The 15978-nt window shown below is 46.2% G+C and overlaps 1 protein-coding gene across 1 annotated transcript in view; it reads left to right on the top strand.

The window, feature by feature from the left end:
* Positions 1–15978, top strand: part of LOC134932005 (transient receptor potential cation channel subfamily M member 7-like) — a 359306-nt gene that overhangs the window by 298824 nt on the left and 44504 nt on the right. Inside the window, exons 31-33 of the mRNA XM_063925995.1 lie at positions 7403–7485; positions 7639–7844; positions 12103–12154. Of these exons, the coding sequence (XP_063782065.1) occupies positions 7403–7485; positions 7639–7844; positions 12103–12154 (341 nt within the window). The remainder of the gene's footprint in view (positions 1–7402; positions 7486–7638; positions 7845–12102; positions 12155–15978) is intronic.

The raw sequence follows: 15978 nt of genomic DNA, 5'->3' as shown, positions 1-15978 counted from the left end.
ATTTATCTACTAGTTAAATCTGCCCCACTTTACTGAAATGCATAAGTTGCAAATATAAGTGAAATGAATGAAATGGAGAATTAACATCTGCTGAGTATAATAATAAGTATAGATAAGTACAATGATAAGGTGAGTAGACTCTAGGACAAGAAGCACAGGTAATTGAAAAGGGGAAGAGTAGTACAGTGTAGTACAGTAGTACAGTGTAAGACAATTCAAGGCAGGGCCCAGGTATATCTGCTGCGTATGGGATCTCAGAAGTGACCATCAGTGAGATGTAATGGAGTCTGAGATTGCCAGAGGTGCGGGATGCCAGCCGATCTCTGACATTTTCTAAATGAGCAATCACTTACAAGGCATGGTTTTTGCTTGGAAATGTTTGCCCCCTTAAAAAAAACAACCGAGATCAGCTGGTATCCCGCACCTCCAGCAATCTCAGCCTCCATTACAGCCCGCCGCGTCTCTGAATCAGGCCCTCTGTCTACCATTGGTTCCTCAAGGTATGGGGATGGTCCAAAAAATAAGAATTTACTTACCGATAATTCTATTTCTCGGAGTCCGTAGTGGATGCTGGGGTTCCTGAAAGGACCATGGGGAACAGCGGCTCCGCAGGAGACAGGGCACAAAAAGTAAAGCTTTCCGATCAGGTGGTGTGCACTGGCTCCTCCCCCCATGACCCCCCTCCAAGCCTCAGCCAGGTACTGTGCCCGGACGAGCGTACACAATAAGGGAGGAATTTTGAATCCCGGGTAAGACTCATACCAGCCACACCAATCACACCGTACAACTTGTGATCTAAACCCAGTTAACAGTATGATAACAGAGGAGCCTCTGAAAGATGGCTCCCTACAACAATAACCCGAATTAGTTAACAATAACTATGTACAATTATTGCAGATAATCCGCACTTGGGATGGGCGCCCAGCATCCACTACGGACTCCGAGAAATAGAATTATCGGTAAGTAAATTCTTATTTTCTCTATCGTCCTAGTGGATGCTGGGGTTCCTGAAAGGACCATGGGGATTATACCAAAGCTCCCAAACGGGCGGGAGAGTGCGGATGACTCTGCAGCACCGAATGAGAGAACTCCAGGTCCTCCTTAGCCAGAGTATCAAATTTGTAAAATTTTACAAACGTGTTCTCCCCTGACCACGTAGCTGCTCGGCAAAGTTGTAATGCCGAGACCCCTCGGGCAGCCGCCCAAGATGAGCCCACCTTCCTTGTGGAGTGGGCCTTTACAGATTTAGGCTGTGGCAGGCCTGCCACAGAATGTGCAAGTTGGATTGTGCTACAGATCCAACGAGCAATCGTCTGCTTAGACGCAGGAGCACCCATCTTGTTGGGTGCATACAATATAAACAACGAGTCAGATTTTCTGACTCCAGCTGTCCTTGCAATATATATTTTCAATGCTCTGACAACGTCCAGTAACTTGGAGTCCTCCAAGTCACTTGTAGCCGCAGGCACTACAATAGGCTGGTTCAGATGAAATGCTGACACCACCTTAGGGAGAAAATGCGGACGAGTCTGCAGTTCCGCCCTGTCCGAATGGAAAATCAGATATGGGCTTTTGTAAGATAAAGCTGCCAGTTCTGACACTCTCCTGGCCGAAGCCAGGGCTAGTAGCATGGTCACTTTCCATGTGAGATATTTCAAATCCACATTTTTTAGTGGTTCAAACCAATGAGATTTTAGAAAGTCCAAAACCACATTGAGATCCCACGGTGCCACTGGAGGCACCACAGGAGGCTGTATATGCAGCACTCCCTTAACAAAAGTCTGGACTTCAGGGACTGAAGCCAATTCTTTCTGGAAGAAAATCGACAGGGCCGAAATTTGAACCTTAATAGATCCCAATTTGAGACCCATAGACAATCCTGATTGCAGGAAATGTAGGAATCGACCCAGTTGAAATTCCTCCGTCGGAGCACTCCGATCCTCGCACCACGCAACATATTTTCGCCAAATGCGGTGATAATGTTGCACGGTTACTTCCTTCCTTGCTTTAATCAAAGTAGGAATGACTTCTTCCGGCATGCCTTTTTCCTTTAGGATCCGGCGTTCAACCGCCATGCCGTCAAACGCAGCCGCGGTAAGTCTTGAAACAGACAGGGACCCTGCTGAAGCAAGTCCCTCCTTAGAGGTAGAGGCCACGGATCTTCCGTGATCATCTCTTGAAGTTCCGGGTACCAAGTCCTTCTTGGCCAATCCGGAACCACTAGTATCGTTCTTACGCCTCTTTGCCGTATAATTCTCAATACTTTTGGTATGAGAGGCAGAGGAGGAAACACATACACCGACTGGTACACCCAAGGCGTTACCAGCGCGTCCACAGCTATTGCCTGCGGATCTCTTGACCTGGCGCAATACCTGTCCAGTTTTTTGTTGAGGCGAGACGCCATCATGTCCACCATTGGTCTTTCCCAACGGGTTACCAGCATGTGGAAGACTTCTGGATGAAGTCCCCACTCTCCCGGGTGAAGGTCGTGTCTGCTGAGGAAGTCTGCTTCCCAGTTGTCCACTCCCGGGATGAACACTGCTGACAGTGCTATCACATGATTCTCTGCCCAGCGAAGAATCCTTGCAGCTTCTGCCATTGCACTCCTGCTTCTTGTGCCGCCCTGTCTGTTCACATGGGCGACTGCCGTGATGTTGTCCGACTGGATCAACACCGGTTTTCCCTGAAGCAGAGGTTCTGCCTGGCTTAGAGCATTGTAGATTGCTCTTAGTTCCAGAATGTTTATGTGAAGAGACGTTTCCAGGCTCGTCCACACTCCCTGGAAGTTTCTTCCTTGTGTGACTGCTCCCCAGCCTCTCAGGCTGGCGTCCGTGGTCACCAGGATCCAATCCTGTATGCCGAATCTGCGGCCCTCCAATAGATGAGCACTCTGCAACCACCACAGAAGAGATACCCTTGTCCTTGGAGACAGGGTTATCCGCTGGTGCATCTGAAGATGCGACCCTGACCATTTGTCCAACAGATCCCTCTGGAAAATTCTTGCGTGGAATCTGCCGAATGGAATTGCTTCGTAAGAAGCCACCATTTTTCCCAGGACTCTTGTGCATTGATGTACAGACACCTTTCCTGGTTTTAGGAGGTTCCTGACAAGCTCGGATAACTCCTTGGCTTTTTCCTCCGGGAGAAAAACCTTTTTCTGAACCGTGTCCAGAATCATCCCTAGGAACAGCAGACGAGTTGTTGGCATTAACTGGGATTTTGGAATATTCAGAATCCACCCGTGCTGTTTTAGCACTTCTTGAGACAGTGCTAATCCCATCTCTAGCTGTTCTCTGGACCTTGCCCTTATCAGGAGATCGTCCAAGTATGGGATAATTAATACGCCTTTTCTTCGAAGAAGAATCATCATCTCGGCCATTACCTTTGTAAAGACCCGAGGTGCCGTGGACAATCCGAACGGCAGCGTCTGAAACTGATAGTGACAGTTTTGTACGACGAACCTGAGGTACCCCTGGTGTGAGGGGTAAATTGGAACGTGGAGGTACGCATCCTTGATGTCCAAGGATACCATAAAGTCCCCTTCTTCCAGGTTCGCTATCACTGCTCTGAGTGACTCCATCTTGAACTTGAACTTCTTTATGTACAGGTTCAAGGACTTCAGATTTAGAATAGGTCTTACCGAGCCATCCGGCTTCGGTACCACAAATAGAGTGGAATAATACCCCTTTCCTTGTTGTAGAAGAGGTACCTTGACTATCACCTGCTGAGAGTACAGCTTGTGAATGGCTTCCAAGACCGTCTCCCTTTCGGAGGGGGACGTTGGTAAAGCAGACTTCAGGAAACGGCGAGGTGGATCTGTCTCTAGTTCCAACCTGTATCCCTGAGATATTATCTGCAGGATCCAGGGATCTACCTGCGAGTGAGCCCACTGCGCGCTGAAATTCTTGAGACGACCGCCCACCGCCCCCGAGTCCGCTTGAGAAGCCCCAGCGTCATGCTGAGGCTTTTGTAGAAGCGGGGGAGGGCTTCTGTTCCTGGGAAGGAGCTGCCTGTTGCTGTCTCTTCCCCCTTCCTCTGCCTCGTGGCAGATATGAATATCCCTTTGCTCTCTTGTTTTTAAAGGAACGAAAGGGCTGCGGTTGAAAAGTCGGTGTCTTTTTCTGTTGGGGAGTAACTTGAGGTAAAAAGGTGGATTTCCCGGCTGTAGCCGTGGCCACCAAATCTGATAGACCGACTCCAAATAACTCCTCCCCTTTATACGGCAAAACTTCCATATGCCGTTTTGAGTCCGCATCGCCTGACCACTGTCGCGTCCATAAACTTCTTCTGGCCGAAATGGACATAGCACTTACCCGTGATGCCAGTGTGCAGATATCCCTCTGTGCATCACGCATATAAAGAAATGCATCCTTTATTTGCTCTAAAGACAGTAAAACATTGTCCCTATCCAGGGTATCAATATTTTCAATCAGGGACTCTGACCAAGCTACTCCAGCACTGCACATCCAGGCTGTCGCTATAGCTGGTCGTAGTATAACACCTGTATGTGTGTATATACTTTTTTGGATATTTTCCATCCTCCTATCTGCTGGATCTTTAAGTGCGGCCGTCTCAGGAGAGGGTAACGCCACTTGTTTAGATAAGCGTGTGAGCGCCTTGTCCACCCTAGGAGGTGTTTCCCAGCGCGCCCTAACCTCTGGCGGGAAAGGGTATAAAGCCAATAACTTCTTTGAAATTAGCATCTTTTTATCGGGGGCAACCCACGCTTCATCACACACCTCATTTAGTTCTTCTGATTCAGGAAAAACTATAGGTAGTTTTTTCACACCCCACATAATACCCTGTTTAGTGGTACCTGTAGTATCAGCTAAATGTAACGCCTCCTTCATTGCCAAAATCATATAACGTGTGGCCCTACTGGAAAATACGGTTGATTCGTCACCGTCGCCACTGGAATCAGTGCCTGTGTCTGGGTCTGTGTCGACCGACTGAGGCAAAGGGCGTTTTACAGCCCCTGACGGTGTTTGAGGCGCCTGGACAGGCACTAATTGATTGTCCGGCCGTCTCATGTCGTCAAACGACTGCTTTAGCGTGTTGACACTATCCCGTAATTCCATAAATAAAGGCATCCATTCTGGTGTCGACCCCCTAGGAGGTGACATCCCCATATTTGGCAATTGCTCCGCCTCCACACCAATATCGTCCTCATACATGTCGACACACACGTACCGACACACAGCAGACACACAGGGAATGCTCTTAACGAAGACAGGACCCCACTAGCCCTTTGGGGAGACAGAGGGAGAGTTTGCCAGCACACACCAAAGCGCTATATATGACAGGGATAGCCTTATAATAAGTGCTCCCTGTATAGCTGCTTTTATAATATAATTTTTGCCACTATTTTGCCCCCCCTCTCTTGTTTTACCCTGTTTCTGTAGTGCAGTGCAGGGGAGAGACCTGGGAGCCGTCCTGACCAGCGGAGCTGTGTAAGGAAAATGGCGCTGTGTGCTGAGGAGATAGGCCCCGCCCCTTTTTCGGCGGGCTCGTCTCCCGCTCTTTAGTGGATTCTGGCAGGGGTTAAATATCTCCATATAGCCCCCGGAGGCTATATGTGAGGTATTTTTTAGCCAAATAGGTTTTCATTTGCCTCCCAGGGCGCTCCCCTCCCAGCGCCCTGCACCCTCAGTGACTGCCGTGTGAAGTGTGCTGAGAGGAAAATGGCGCACAGCTGCAGTGCTGTGCGCTACCTTTAGAAGACTGAGGAGTCTTCTGCCGCCGATTCTGGACCTCTTCTTGTTTCAGCATCTGCAAGGGGGCCGGCGGCGAGGCTCCGGTGACCATCCAGGCTGTACCTGTGATCGTCCCTCTGGAGCTGATGTCCAGTAGCCAAGAAGCCAATCCATCCTGCACGCAGGTGAGTTCACTTCTTCTCCCCTAAGTCCCTCGTTGCAGTGATCCTGTTGCCAGCAGGACTCACTGTAAAATAAAAAACCTAAGCTAAACTTTTCTAAGCAGCTCTTTAGGAGAGCCACCTAGATTGCACCCTTCTCGGCCGGGCACAAAAATCTAACTGAGGCTTGGAGGGGGGTCATGGGGGGAGGAGCCAGTGCACACCACCTGATCGGAAAGCTTTACTTTTTGTGCCCTGTCTCCTGCGGAGCCGCTGTTCCCCATGGTCCTTTCAGGAACCCCAGCATCCACTAGGACGATAGAGAAAATGTAAATACCTATCTACTCTTTTGCTACACTACCACTTTTTTCTTTTTCTTTTTTGCCATTTCTTTACTTGGTTCCAAACTCTCCACTTTTGGTGGACTCTGTGGACTCACTTCCTCTGTCCTTGCTCCTCAAGGATCCTGAGAGTTATATCTAGCACCCATGGTGGCATTGAATGGTCCCCCTCTGCAAATGTCTTACAGTGTCTTATCAACTTTCGGCTTATAGGCTTTAGACTAAGGCCTCAGGATTTGGGGGGGAAGTCATGCAGTTTGCAGCTGGGGAATAGATTGCAGACCTAAGTCATTCTATGTTGGTAGTAGCCCGTGTCTTAATTAAAGAAGCATGTTAACTAAGCAGCTGTCACAAGGAGTGGTTGAAGTGTTACGAGTGATAACAGGAATATCACTTGTTGTTAAGTCTGCCCCTTACATTGAACCTTGGTATGTATGAAAGCAGATAACGTAGAAAAAAAATCTACTTTCTCTACTTTACAGAATATAAAATTCAGCCAAAAAAATTCCAAATTACCTCACGCCCAATTTTGAATTACTGCAGATATGTTTGCAAAAGAATAAATTGGGAGTATCATTTTTTATGCTAACCTGCGGCGGTTGGGCAGGCGGCTTCTATGGATGTTTCAGGCTATGCATGAGGCTTTGCGATGTTTGTGATATATTGTGCATGCACAGTGGGGTCGACCAGGAGGTAAGACATAGCGCATCAGCACTGGGGTCTTGCATAGATTGCCGGAGTAGTTTTCTCTTGCCCAGTTCGGTGTCTGAGATGTTAATACAGCTCATCGTCATACTATACGTTTACTATTATAGATCTCCTCCATAGTTGGAAAAAGTATTGTCTATTTTGACATCTGTCAGTGAAGATACAACATGTGTGGATATCAGGAGCATTTCATACAAAAAACGACGTGTGTTTCTAATTGATATCCCTTATTTTAAATAATAATGTACTGCAGCCTCATGATTGTACACTATATGGTCACAGAACCTTTTGCTCTAATATTTTACAGGGGTACATTATTTTCAATATCTATCACAAAAAGTGGTGTTATAGCAAGTTTAACGTCACATAAAAAAAAGGGGACATTATGGAATAAATACATATTATTTCATGTTTGTTTTCATTTTATGATGGTACTTAACTAACGTAGCCCCCTGTCCTTCAACCCTACCTAAATATCTCACATGACTTTAATTTCTAGGAAATCCAGCAACAGAGAGCCGCACAGAAATTGCTGTTTGCTTTCAACCAAATGAAACCGAAAACAATCCCATACTCTCCAAAGTAAGTGGCATTGTAAGGATAGCTGATGGTTACCCTGGAGTGCAGTCTTATGCTCGTACAAATGCACTGATTACTATTGTAGTAGTTTCTGGCTGAATATTATCTGACTGTGCCAGGCCATATAGTGCTAATGTAAAGTTCCTTTGTTGACAGATTTCTGGAAGTACTCCTCATGTACTGTCACTCAGCCGGGCAGTGGTTCACAATTGAAGAAAATCTGATTGGAAGGTTTAGAAAATACAATAACAACACCGGAAATGAAAGCGTCCCAACAAATAGGCTGGAGAAGACTATGCTGGCCTTCAGCCATTGGACTTATGAGTACACCAGAGGAGAATTTCTGGTCCTGGACCTGCAGGGTACATTCCTTCTGTTGACCATTTGGAATATCCAGGGCTAAAGCAGATCACATATTGTTAAAATAATAATTATTACATTTCATTATTTCACTGGAAAATATTTAAGAAAAAGAACATATACTTACTAAAATATACTAAAATACTGACTACAAGCCCACTATACAGTCATAAAAAAAACCTCTTCCTATATTCAAACAGTATCTATTAATACAAATACTGGGCATGCTGTTTCCTGCAATGTGGCCCCTGCTCTCCATTCTTTTGACTGCCATGCTGATCCCTTCTTCAGAGTCCCCCTTTTTGTCCTGCATCCATAGCCTGTCCTGGGCTTCCTATACCTCTATGAGGTATAGGAAGCCCAGGATGTGCGGAATCAATCATAACTTAAAGGATCTGTCAGCTGACCTCTGATTCGGATGCGTTTTGGATTCGGGTGATTTTTTTTTTAAACTCAAAAACAGCTAAAATCATAGAATTTGGGGGTAATTTTGATCCTATAGTATTATTAAGCTCAATAACCATAATTTCCTCTCATTTCCAGTCTATTCTGAACACCTCACACCCCACAATATTATTTTTAATCCTAAAATTTGCACCAAGGTCGCTGGATGACTAAGCTAAGCAACCCAAGTGGGCAGCACAAACACCTGGCCCATCTAGGAGTGGCACTGCAGTGTCAGACAGGATGGCACTTAAAAAAATAGTCCCCAAACAGCACATGATGCAAAGATAAATAAAAAAAGAGGTGCAAGATGGAATTATCCTTGGGCCCTCCCACCCACCCTTATGTTGTATAAACAGGACATGCACACTTTAACAAACCTGTCATTTCAGCGACAGGGTCTGCCACACGACTGTGGCTGAAATGACTGGTTGGTTTGGGCCCCCAACAAAAAAGAAGCAATCAATCTCTCCTTGCACAAACTGGCTCTACAGAGGCAAGATGTCCACCTCATCCTCATCCTCCGATTCCTCACCCCTTTCACTGTGTACATCCTCCTCCTCACAGAGTATTAATTCGTCCCCACTGGAATCCACCATCACAGGTCCCTGTGTACTTTCTGGAGGCAATGGCTGGTAAATGTCTCCACGGAGGAATTTATCATTCATTTTGATGAACATCATCTTCTCCCCATTTTTTGGAAGTAACCTCGTATGCCGATTGCTGACAAGGTGAGCGGCTGCACTAAACACTCTTTCGGAGTACACACTGGAGGGGGGGCAACTTAGGTAAAATAAAGCCAGTTTGTGCAAGGGCCTCCAAATTGCCTCTTTTTCCTGCCAGTATACGTACGGACTGTCTGACATGCCTACTTGGATGCTGTCACTCATATAATCCTCCACCATTCTTTCAATGGTGACAGAATCATATGCAGTGACAGCAGACATGTCAGTAATCGTTGGCAGGTCCTTCAGTCCGGACCAGATGTCAGCACTTGCTCCTGACTGCCCTGATTTTTGGGTCATTTTACTGAACTTTTGCTTTTTGGATTTTACATGCTCTCTACTATGACATTGGGCATCGGCCTTGGCAGACGACGTTGATGGCATTTCATTGTCTCTGCCATGACTAGTGGCAGCAGCTTCAGCACTAGGTGGAAGTGGATCTTGATCTTTCCCTATTTTACCCTCCACATTTTTGTTCTCCATTTTTTAATGTGTGGAATTATATGCCAGTTATATATCTGGAATTAGACGGCAGTAATGTCTGGAATTAGATACCACTAGATAGATACCAGATACCACTGTGACTGGAATGATGATGACCTATGCACAGTGACAGGACACTACCACAGCACCCTACAGCAGCAAGATGCAGCACAAGACAATGAGCAGTGATACTGAGCACTGATGATACTACTGAGCACTGACACTGAGCAGCACAAGACACTGTACTAGTATTAGTAATGTAGTATTACTGAGCACCAAAAGACAATGAGCAGTGATACTGAGCACTAATGATACTACTGAGCACTGACACTGAGCAGCACGATGCAGCACAAGACACTGTACTTGTATTAGTAATGTAGTATTACTGAGCACCACAATGCAGCACAAGACAATGAGCAGTGATACTGAGCACTGATGCTACTACTGAGAACGGACACTGAGCAGCACGATGCAGCACAAGACACTAAACTAGTATTAGTAATGTAGTATTACTGAGCACCATGATTCAGCACAAGACAATGAGCAGTGATACTGAGCACTGATGCTACTACTGAGAACTGACACTGAGCAGCACGATGCAGCACAAGACACTAAACTAGTATTAGTAATGTAGTATTACTGAGCACCATGATTCAGCACAAGACAATGAGCAGTGATACGGAGCACTGATGCTACTACTGAGAACTGACACTGAGCAGCACGATGCAGCACAAGACACTAAACTAGTATTAGTAATGTAGTATTACTGAGCACCATGATTCAGCACAAGACAATGAGCAGTGATACTGAGCACTGATGATACTACTGAGAACTGACACTGAGCAGCACAAGACACTGTACTAGTATTAGTGTGCAGCACAAAAGCACTCTGGAATTGTCACCCCCCCAGATACCACTGTGACTGGAATGATGATGACCGATACACAGTCACAGGGCACTACTACCACAGCACCCTACAGCAGCAAGATGCAGCACAAGAGAGACACTGTACTAGTATTACTGAGCAGCAATAAGCACTGATACTGAGCACTGATACTGAGAACTGACACTGAGAGAACGTAGCTACGTCCTCTCTGTACACTCTACAATGCCTGAGTGAAAATGGCGGCGACGCACGGTTCTTTATATGGAATCCAAATCTCGCGGGATGATGACGTTTTGCCTCGTTCGGGTTTTCCGAGTCAGGCGGGAACAATCGAGCGGGGCTCGGAACCGTGTTTGACCCATGGAGTTCGGAGGGGTTCGGTTCTTGGCGAACCGAACCCACTCATCTCTAATAAAGAGGGCCGCAAACCTGAGGGCTTTTGGCAGCAAAGTCTATACTGCCTTGCTGTAGTCCCTGGTGAACACCAGGGGTCTATTAGACTGTGCACCTCGATACTGCTAGTGCAGATAACTTGCTAAATATAAATCCTACTATGCGTACACGTGTGATACATCATCTGGTGGGGCCAACTTTATTCACTTTACAATGCAGACTGCGCTGACATAATTAAAGAGTCCTGGTAGCTGTCTTACTTTTCACTCTATGTTACATATGAACTACAAAAATCTTAGTCATCCTTGAGTTCTCAGGCTGAATCAAAAAACACTGTAATAATAGTCTGTAACGTGGAGCTACAAACCTGCTGGATTTATTTGCAAACAGTGCAGTATATTGCAATTCTCAAGCAAAAGTGTCACATGTAGTGATCAATTTGCTGAAATATGTTAGAATCATGCACACACCCCTGCAGATCCCATGTACATATTAACATAAGACAATGTTTGTAATATACATATACATAACTAATCACTGCATAATGGGCCCGATTCAGGCTGGATAGCAATATGCGATCCAACTGAAGAAATTACTAAAAGGATGCGGGCGCATGCGCAGAGCCGGTCCTGCGCATGCGCACATATTTTCTGCAGGCGCCCAATCAGGCAGAGGCATTTGCGAAGGGGGTGGGGGGGAAGGGTGCGGTTTATTACTGTATTAGTAGCTTTATAAATGTATTCTTTAGATAACACTTTACATTCTCTCATGATGAAAATGTGAGTCATGTATGTTACATAACATTAGAACCTCTGTAGACCGTGTGATAACAAGTTGTACAAAAAGTCTTTCTGCTCTGACCTCTGTATCCTACTCTGGGATTTCCCATCCTGTATATATGGGTGGTCTTCAGGTTGCCGTCTGTTGGATCCCGGCGCACAGTATACCGGCACCGGAATTCCGACAGCCAGCATACAACAGATATTCTCCCTCGTAGGGGTCCACGAACCCCCTGGAGGGAGAATAAATAGCATGGTGCACGTAGCGCGCCACCGTGCCCACAGCGAGCCCGCAAGGGGCTCATTTGCGCTCGCCACGCTGTCGGTATGCCGGCGGTCGGGCTCCCGGCGCCGGTATGCTGGTCGCCGGGAGTCTGGCCGCCGGCATACCATACTACACCCGTATATAAAGCAACACTGGAAATAGTCTAGATAAACCTTGGCATAGTAGAGCAATAGAAGAGTAAGGTATAGTACGCAAGATATCTTTAAATAAAAAAAAAAATGCTTTTGTTGAATATAAAAACTTATACATATGTGTTTCCTCAAGGTGTTGGTGAAAATCTGACTGATCCATCTGTTATTAAAGCTGGGGAACGCAGGTGAGCTATGGCTTCATAAGAGAAATGTCACTAGCATTGTACAGCATGGCACATTCCATTGAATATAGTCAAAGTTTTTCCCAAAAAGTGTAAAAATGCCACAGAAGCTAGGCTTACAATTGTTACTGCCAGGGTTGTTTCGAGACAATTTGGCTCCCAGTGCAACCATTAAAAAAATTTGCCCTCCCCCCATAGACATTCAAAAATGCGCTCGTCCCCCCTTCCCCCTTCCCTTCCCACCATAGCTATATAAAAAACTATTTTGCGCACGTTCCCAGTTATGGGGCATGGCCTCGTTAAAATGTCCGTAAACTCTCTAAAATGGCCATGGCCTTGCAGGAAAAGACTACCTTACACCCCAGTTTTTGACCATGCAACAACAGACCACAGACATCAGCCACTATAGGAAACAAGAAATCATTCCACCATATTAAGCCTCACACAGTAATGCCCCTTGCACCATACTATGCCCCCTGCACCATATTATGCCATACACCGCAATGCCTGTGATACATTATGCCCTACAGTAAAGCTTCTAATTACTTTTAAATTATCTGCTTGTTGCCAGGGGTTTCTTGTGCTGGGTGTCATGCTCGTTGCCAGGGATTTCATGCTCTGGGGTCCATGCTTATTGCCATGGGTTTAATGCGCTGGGGGTCATGCTTGTTGCCAGGGGTTTCATGCTTTACGATCCTTGCTTGTTGCCAAGGGTTTCATGCTCTGGGATCCATGCTCATTGCCAAGGGTAATGCTCGTTGCCAATGGTAATGTTCATTGCCAAGGGGTGTATAATTGCTGGTAGGCGTTAGCCCACGAGCACTGTTATTCTGCTCCACCTCCTCCCATCCATAGAACTCCGCCTGGGGGGCGGAGTTTCACGCAATGAAGCAGTTGTGACGTGGCGTCACAATGCAACCACATCATTCTGTGAAACTCTGCCGTCCCCGTTCGGAGTACAATATGGGAGGGAAGAAGGGGAGCCAGATAGGAGAAGCAAGTGCTGCAGAGAGTTCCTTGTATCAAGGACGCCTATCGCCACATTCCAAGGTGACCTGCCTCAGAATTGAGATAAGGGATTCTCGCTACCAGTTCTAGAGCCCTCCCATTCGGCTAGTCATCTGCACCATGAGTGTTCACAAAGGTGATGGCAGTGATGATGATGCTTCCCCATGTGAAAGGGGTGACCATCATTGCTTACCTGGACGAACTCCTCATAAAGAACTGGTCGAGGGAGAGGCTATTACAGTACATTGCCTTAACCCATCAGGTACTGATAGAGTAAGGATCGATCATCAGTTTCCCAAAAAGACACCTGAACCAACTCAGAGGTTACAGTTCCTAGGGATGATCTTCAATATGGTGCTTCAGAAGGTTTTCCTTCTGCTGGACAAAGCTCTGGCGATACAGGAGCTGGTCTGGCTAGTTCTCCAACCTCAGCACCTCAGCGAGTCTTTGTATACCTTTGCCTCTGCCTGCTGGGCAAGAGGGTGGCTACATTCAAAGCCATCCAGTATGGTAATTTTCATTTACGACCCTTTCAACTGGATCTCCTCTCCCAGTGGACCGGGTCACGCTTACAGCTGCATTGCCTAGTTTGCTCTGGTGGTTGCAGCCCTCTCACCTCCTAGAAGGGAATCAATTTGGCATATGGAACTGGGTTCTCCTGATGATGGTTTGCCAGTCTCGAAGGTTGGGGTGCAGTGACATTGGACAGTCACTTCCAGGGGCAGTCATCTCCTCACAAGTCATCCTTGCTTATCAACATTCTGGAGCTCTGGGTGGTGTACAATGCCCTTCATCTGTCTTTTCCTCTACTCAGCGGTCAGGCAATTCATGTCCAGTCAGACAATGCAACGGTGGTTGCATACATAGACAGGACAGAACCAGAAGCAAAGAAGCCATGCAGGATGTAAATCGCATTCTCCTCTGGGCGAAAAGTATGCCACAGCGATTTCAGCATCTTCATCTCCGGAGTAGACAATTGGGAAATGGGTTACCTAAGTCATCAGGATCTTCATCCGGGAGAATGGGCGTAACAACCACAGGTCTTCATGCAGCTGGTCCGTCGTTGGGGCGAGCCTCAAATAGACCTCATGGCGTCCTGGCAAAACCATCAGCTCCCTCAGTACTGCTCCAGAACTTGGGACCCAGAAGCAAAGGCGGTGAACGCCTTTAACGATTGCTTGGATGTGTCAGCTCATCTATTCCTGCCGTTTCATCTTCTACCTCGAGTCCTCAAGTGCATAAAGCGCAAACATGCCACAGTCATTTTCATAGCTCCAGACTGGCCTCGCAGAGCATGGTACTCAGACCTGCAGCTTCTTCTAATAGACGACCCTTGGCCACTGCCTCTCTGGGAGGACCTTCTCCAACAGGGTCCATTTGTCTATCTATACTTACAGCGTCTGCATTTGACGGCATGGCTGTTGAAACCGCATTTCTGAGAAAGAGGGGTGTTCCCAGGTCTGTGATTCCAACTATGCTTCAGGCTCGAAAGCGTGTGAATTCAACGAACTGTTATCGTATTTTGAAATCTTTCGTGGTATGGTGCAAAAGTAAGCAGTTTCTTACCACGACGTTCAGGTTGTCCCGACTCCTGCTTTTTCTTCAGGCAGGTTACTCGTCTGGATTAAGGCTAGTGTTTTTGAAAGCGCAGATCTCTGCTCTCTCCAATTTTTTTAAGTGATGCCTAGCCTTAATTCTGGAAGTGCAGACTTTTCTCCAGGGCTTGGTTGGATTGCAGCCTCCCTTTGTTCCTCCCACTGCATCTTGGGACCTAAACCTGACACTCTCTTTCCTACAGTAACATAGTAACATAGTAACTAAGGTTGAAAAAATACAACTGTCCATCGAGTTCAACCTATCTGTGGTCTCCTATGCAGTCTTATTATAGGACTAGTTATTTTTTGTTAGGACTAGTTATATTAACTATAATGTGTGCCTACGCACCATAGCCCTGAATATTTTTATCCAATAGGAATTTATCTAACCCATTCTTAAAGGTGTTGACTGAGTCCGCCATTACTACTCTCTCAGGCAGGGAATTCCAAACACGTATTGTCCTTACTGTGAAAAAACCTTTTCGCCTCAATGTGCGGAAACTCCTCTAACCTAAGCGAGTGACCACGTGTCCTCTGTGCTGATCTTATAGAAAACAGGTCCCTCCCAAGCTCTGTGTATTGACCCCTTATATATTTGTAGATGTTGATCATGTCCCCTCTTAGTCTCCTCTTTTCCAATGTAAACATGCCTAGCCTTGCAAGCCTTTCCTCTTATTCCAGCGTCTCCATGCCCTTGATTAGTTTGGTCGCCCGCCTCTGAACCTTTTCTAGCTCCAGGATATCCTTTTTGTAATATGGTGCCCAAAATTGCACACAGTATTCAAGATGTGGCCTCACTATTGATTTATATAATGGGAGTATAATACTCTCGTCCCTTGCATCAATTCCTTGTTTTATGCATGCTAATATCTTATTAGCCTTCTTTGCTGCACTCCTATTTTGGGTACTGCTGCTTAATTTGTTATCTATGTGAACCCCTAGGTCTTTTTCCAGTACAGAATCCCCTAATATTATCCCATTTATTATGTAGGTGTTATTTTTGGTCCTGCCCCCACAGTGCATTACCTTACACTTGTCTGTGTTGAACCTCATTCTCCATTTTGCTGCCCATGCTTCCAGTTTAGTTAAGTCATTCTGAAGAGACTCAGCATCCCCCTCCGTATTTATAACCTTACACAATTTGGTATTGTCTGCGAAAATTGACACCATGCTGTCTAGACCTACTGTTAGGTCGTTGATGAAAATGTTGAACAAAAGTGGTCC

The sequence above is a fragment of the Pseudophryne corroboree genome, chromosome 6, assembly GCF_028390025.1.
Source record: "Pseudophryne corroboree isolate aPseCor3 chromosome 6, aPseCor3.hap2, whole genome shotgun sequence".
Lineage (NCBI taxonomy): Eukaryota > Metazoa > Chordata > Amphibia > Anura > Myobatrachidae > Pseudophryne > Pseudophryne corroboree.
The sequence above is the reverse complement of the archived record's forward strand: the minus strand, read 5'-3'. Positions and strand labels throughout refer to the sequence as shown.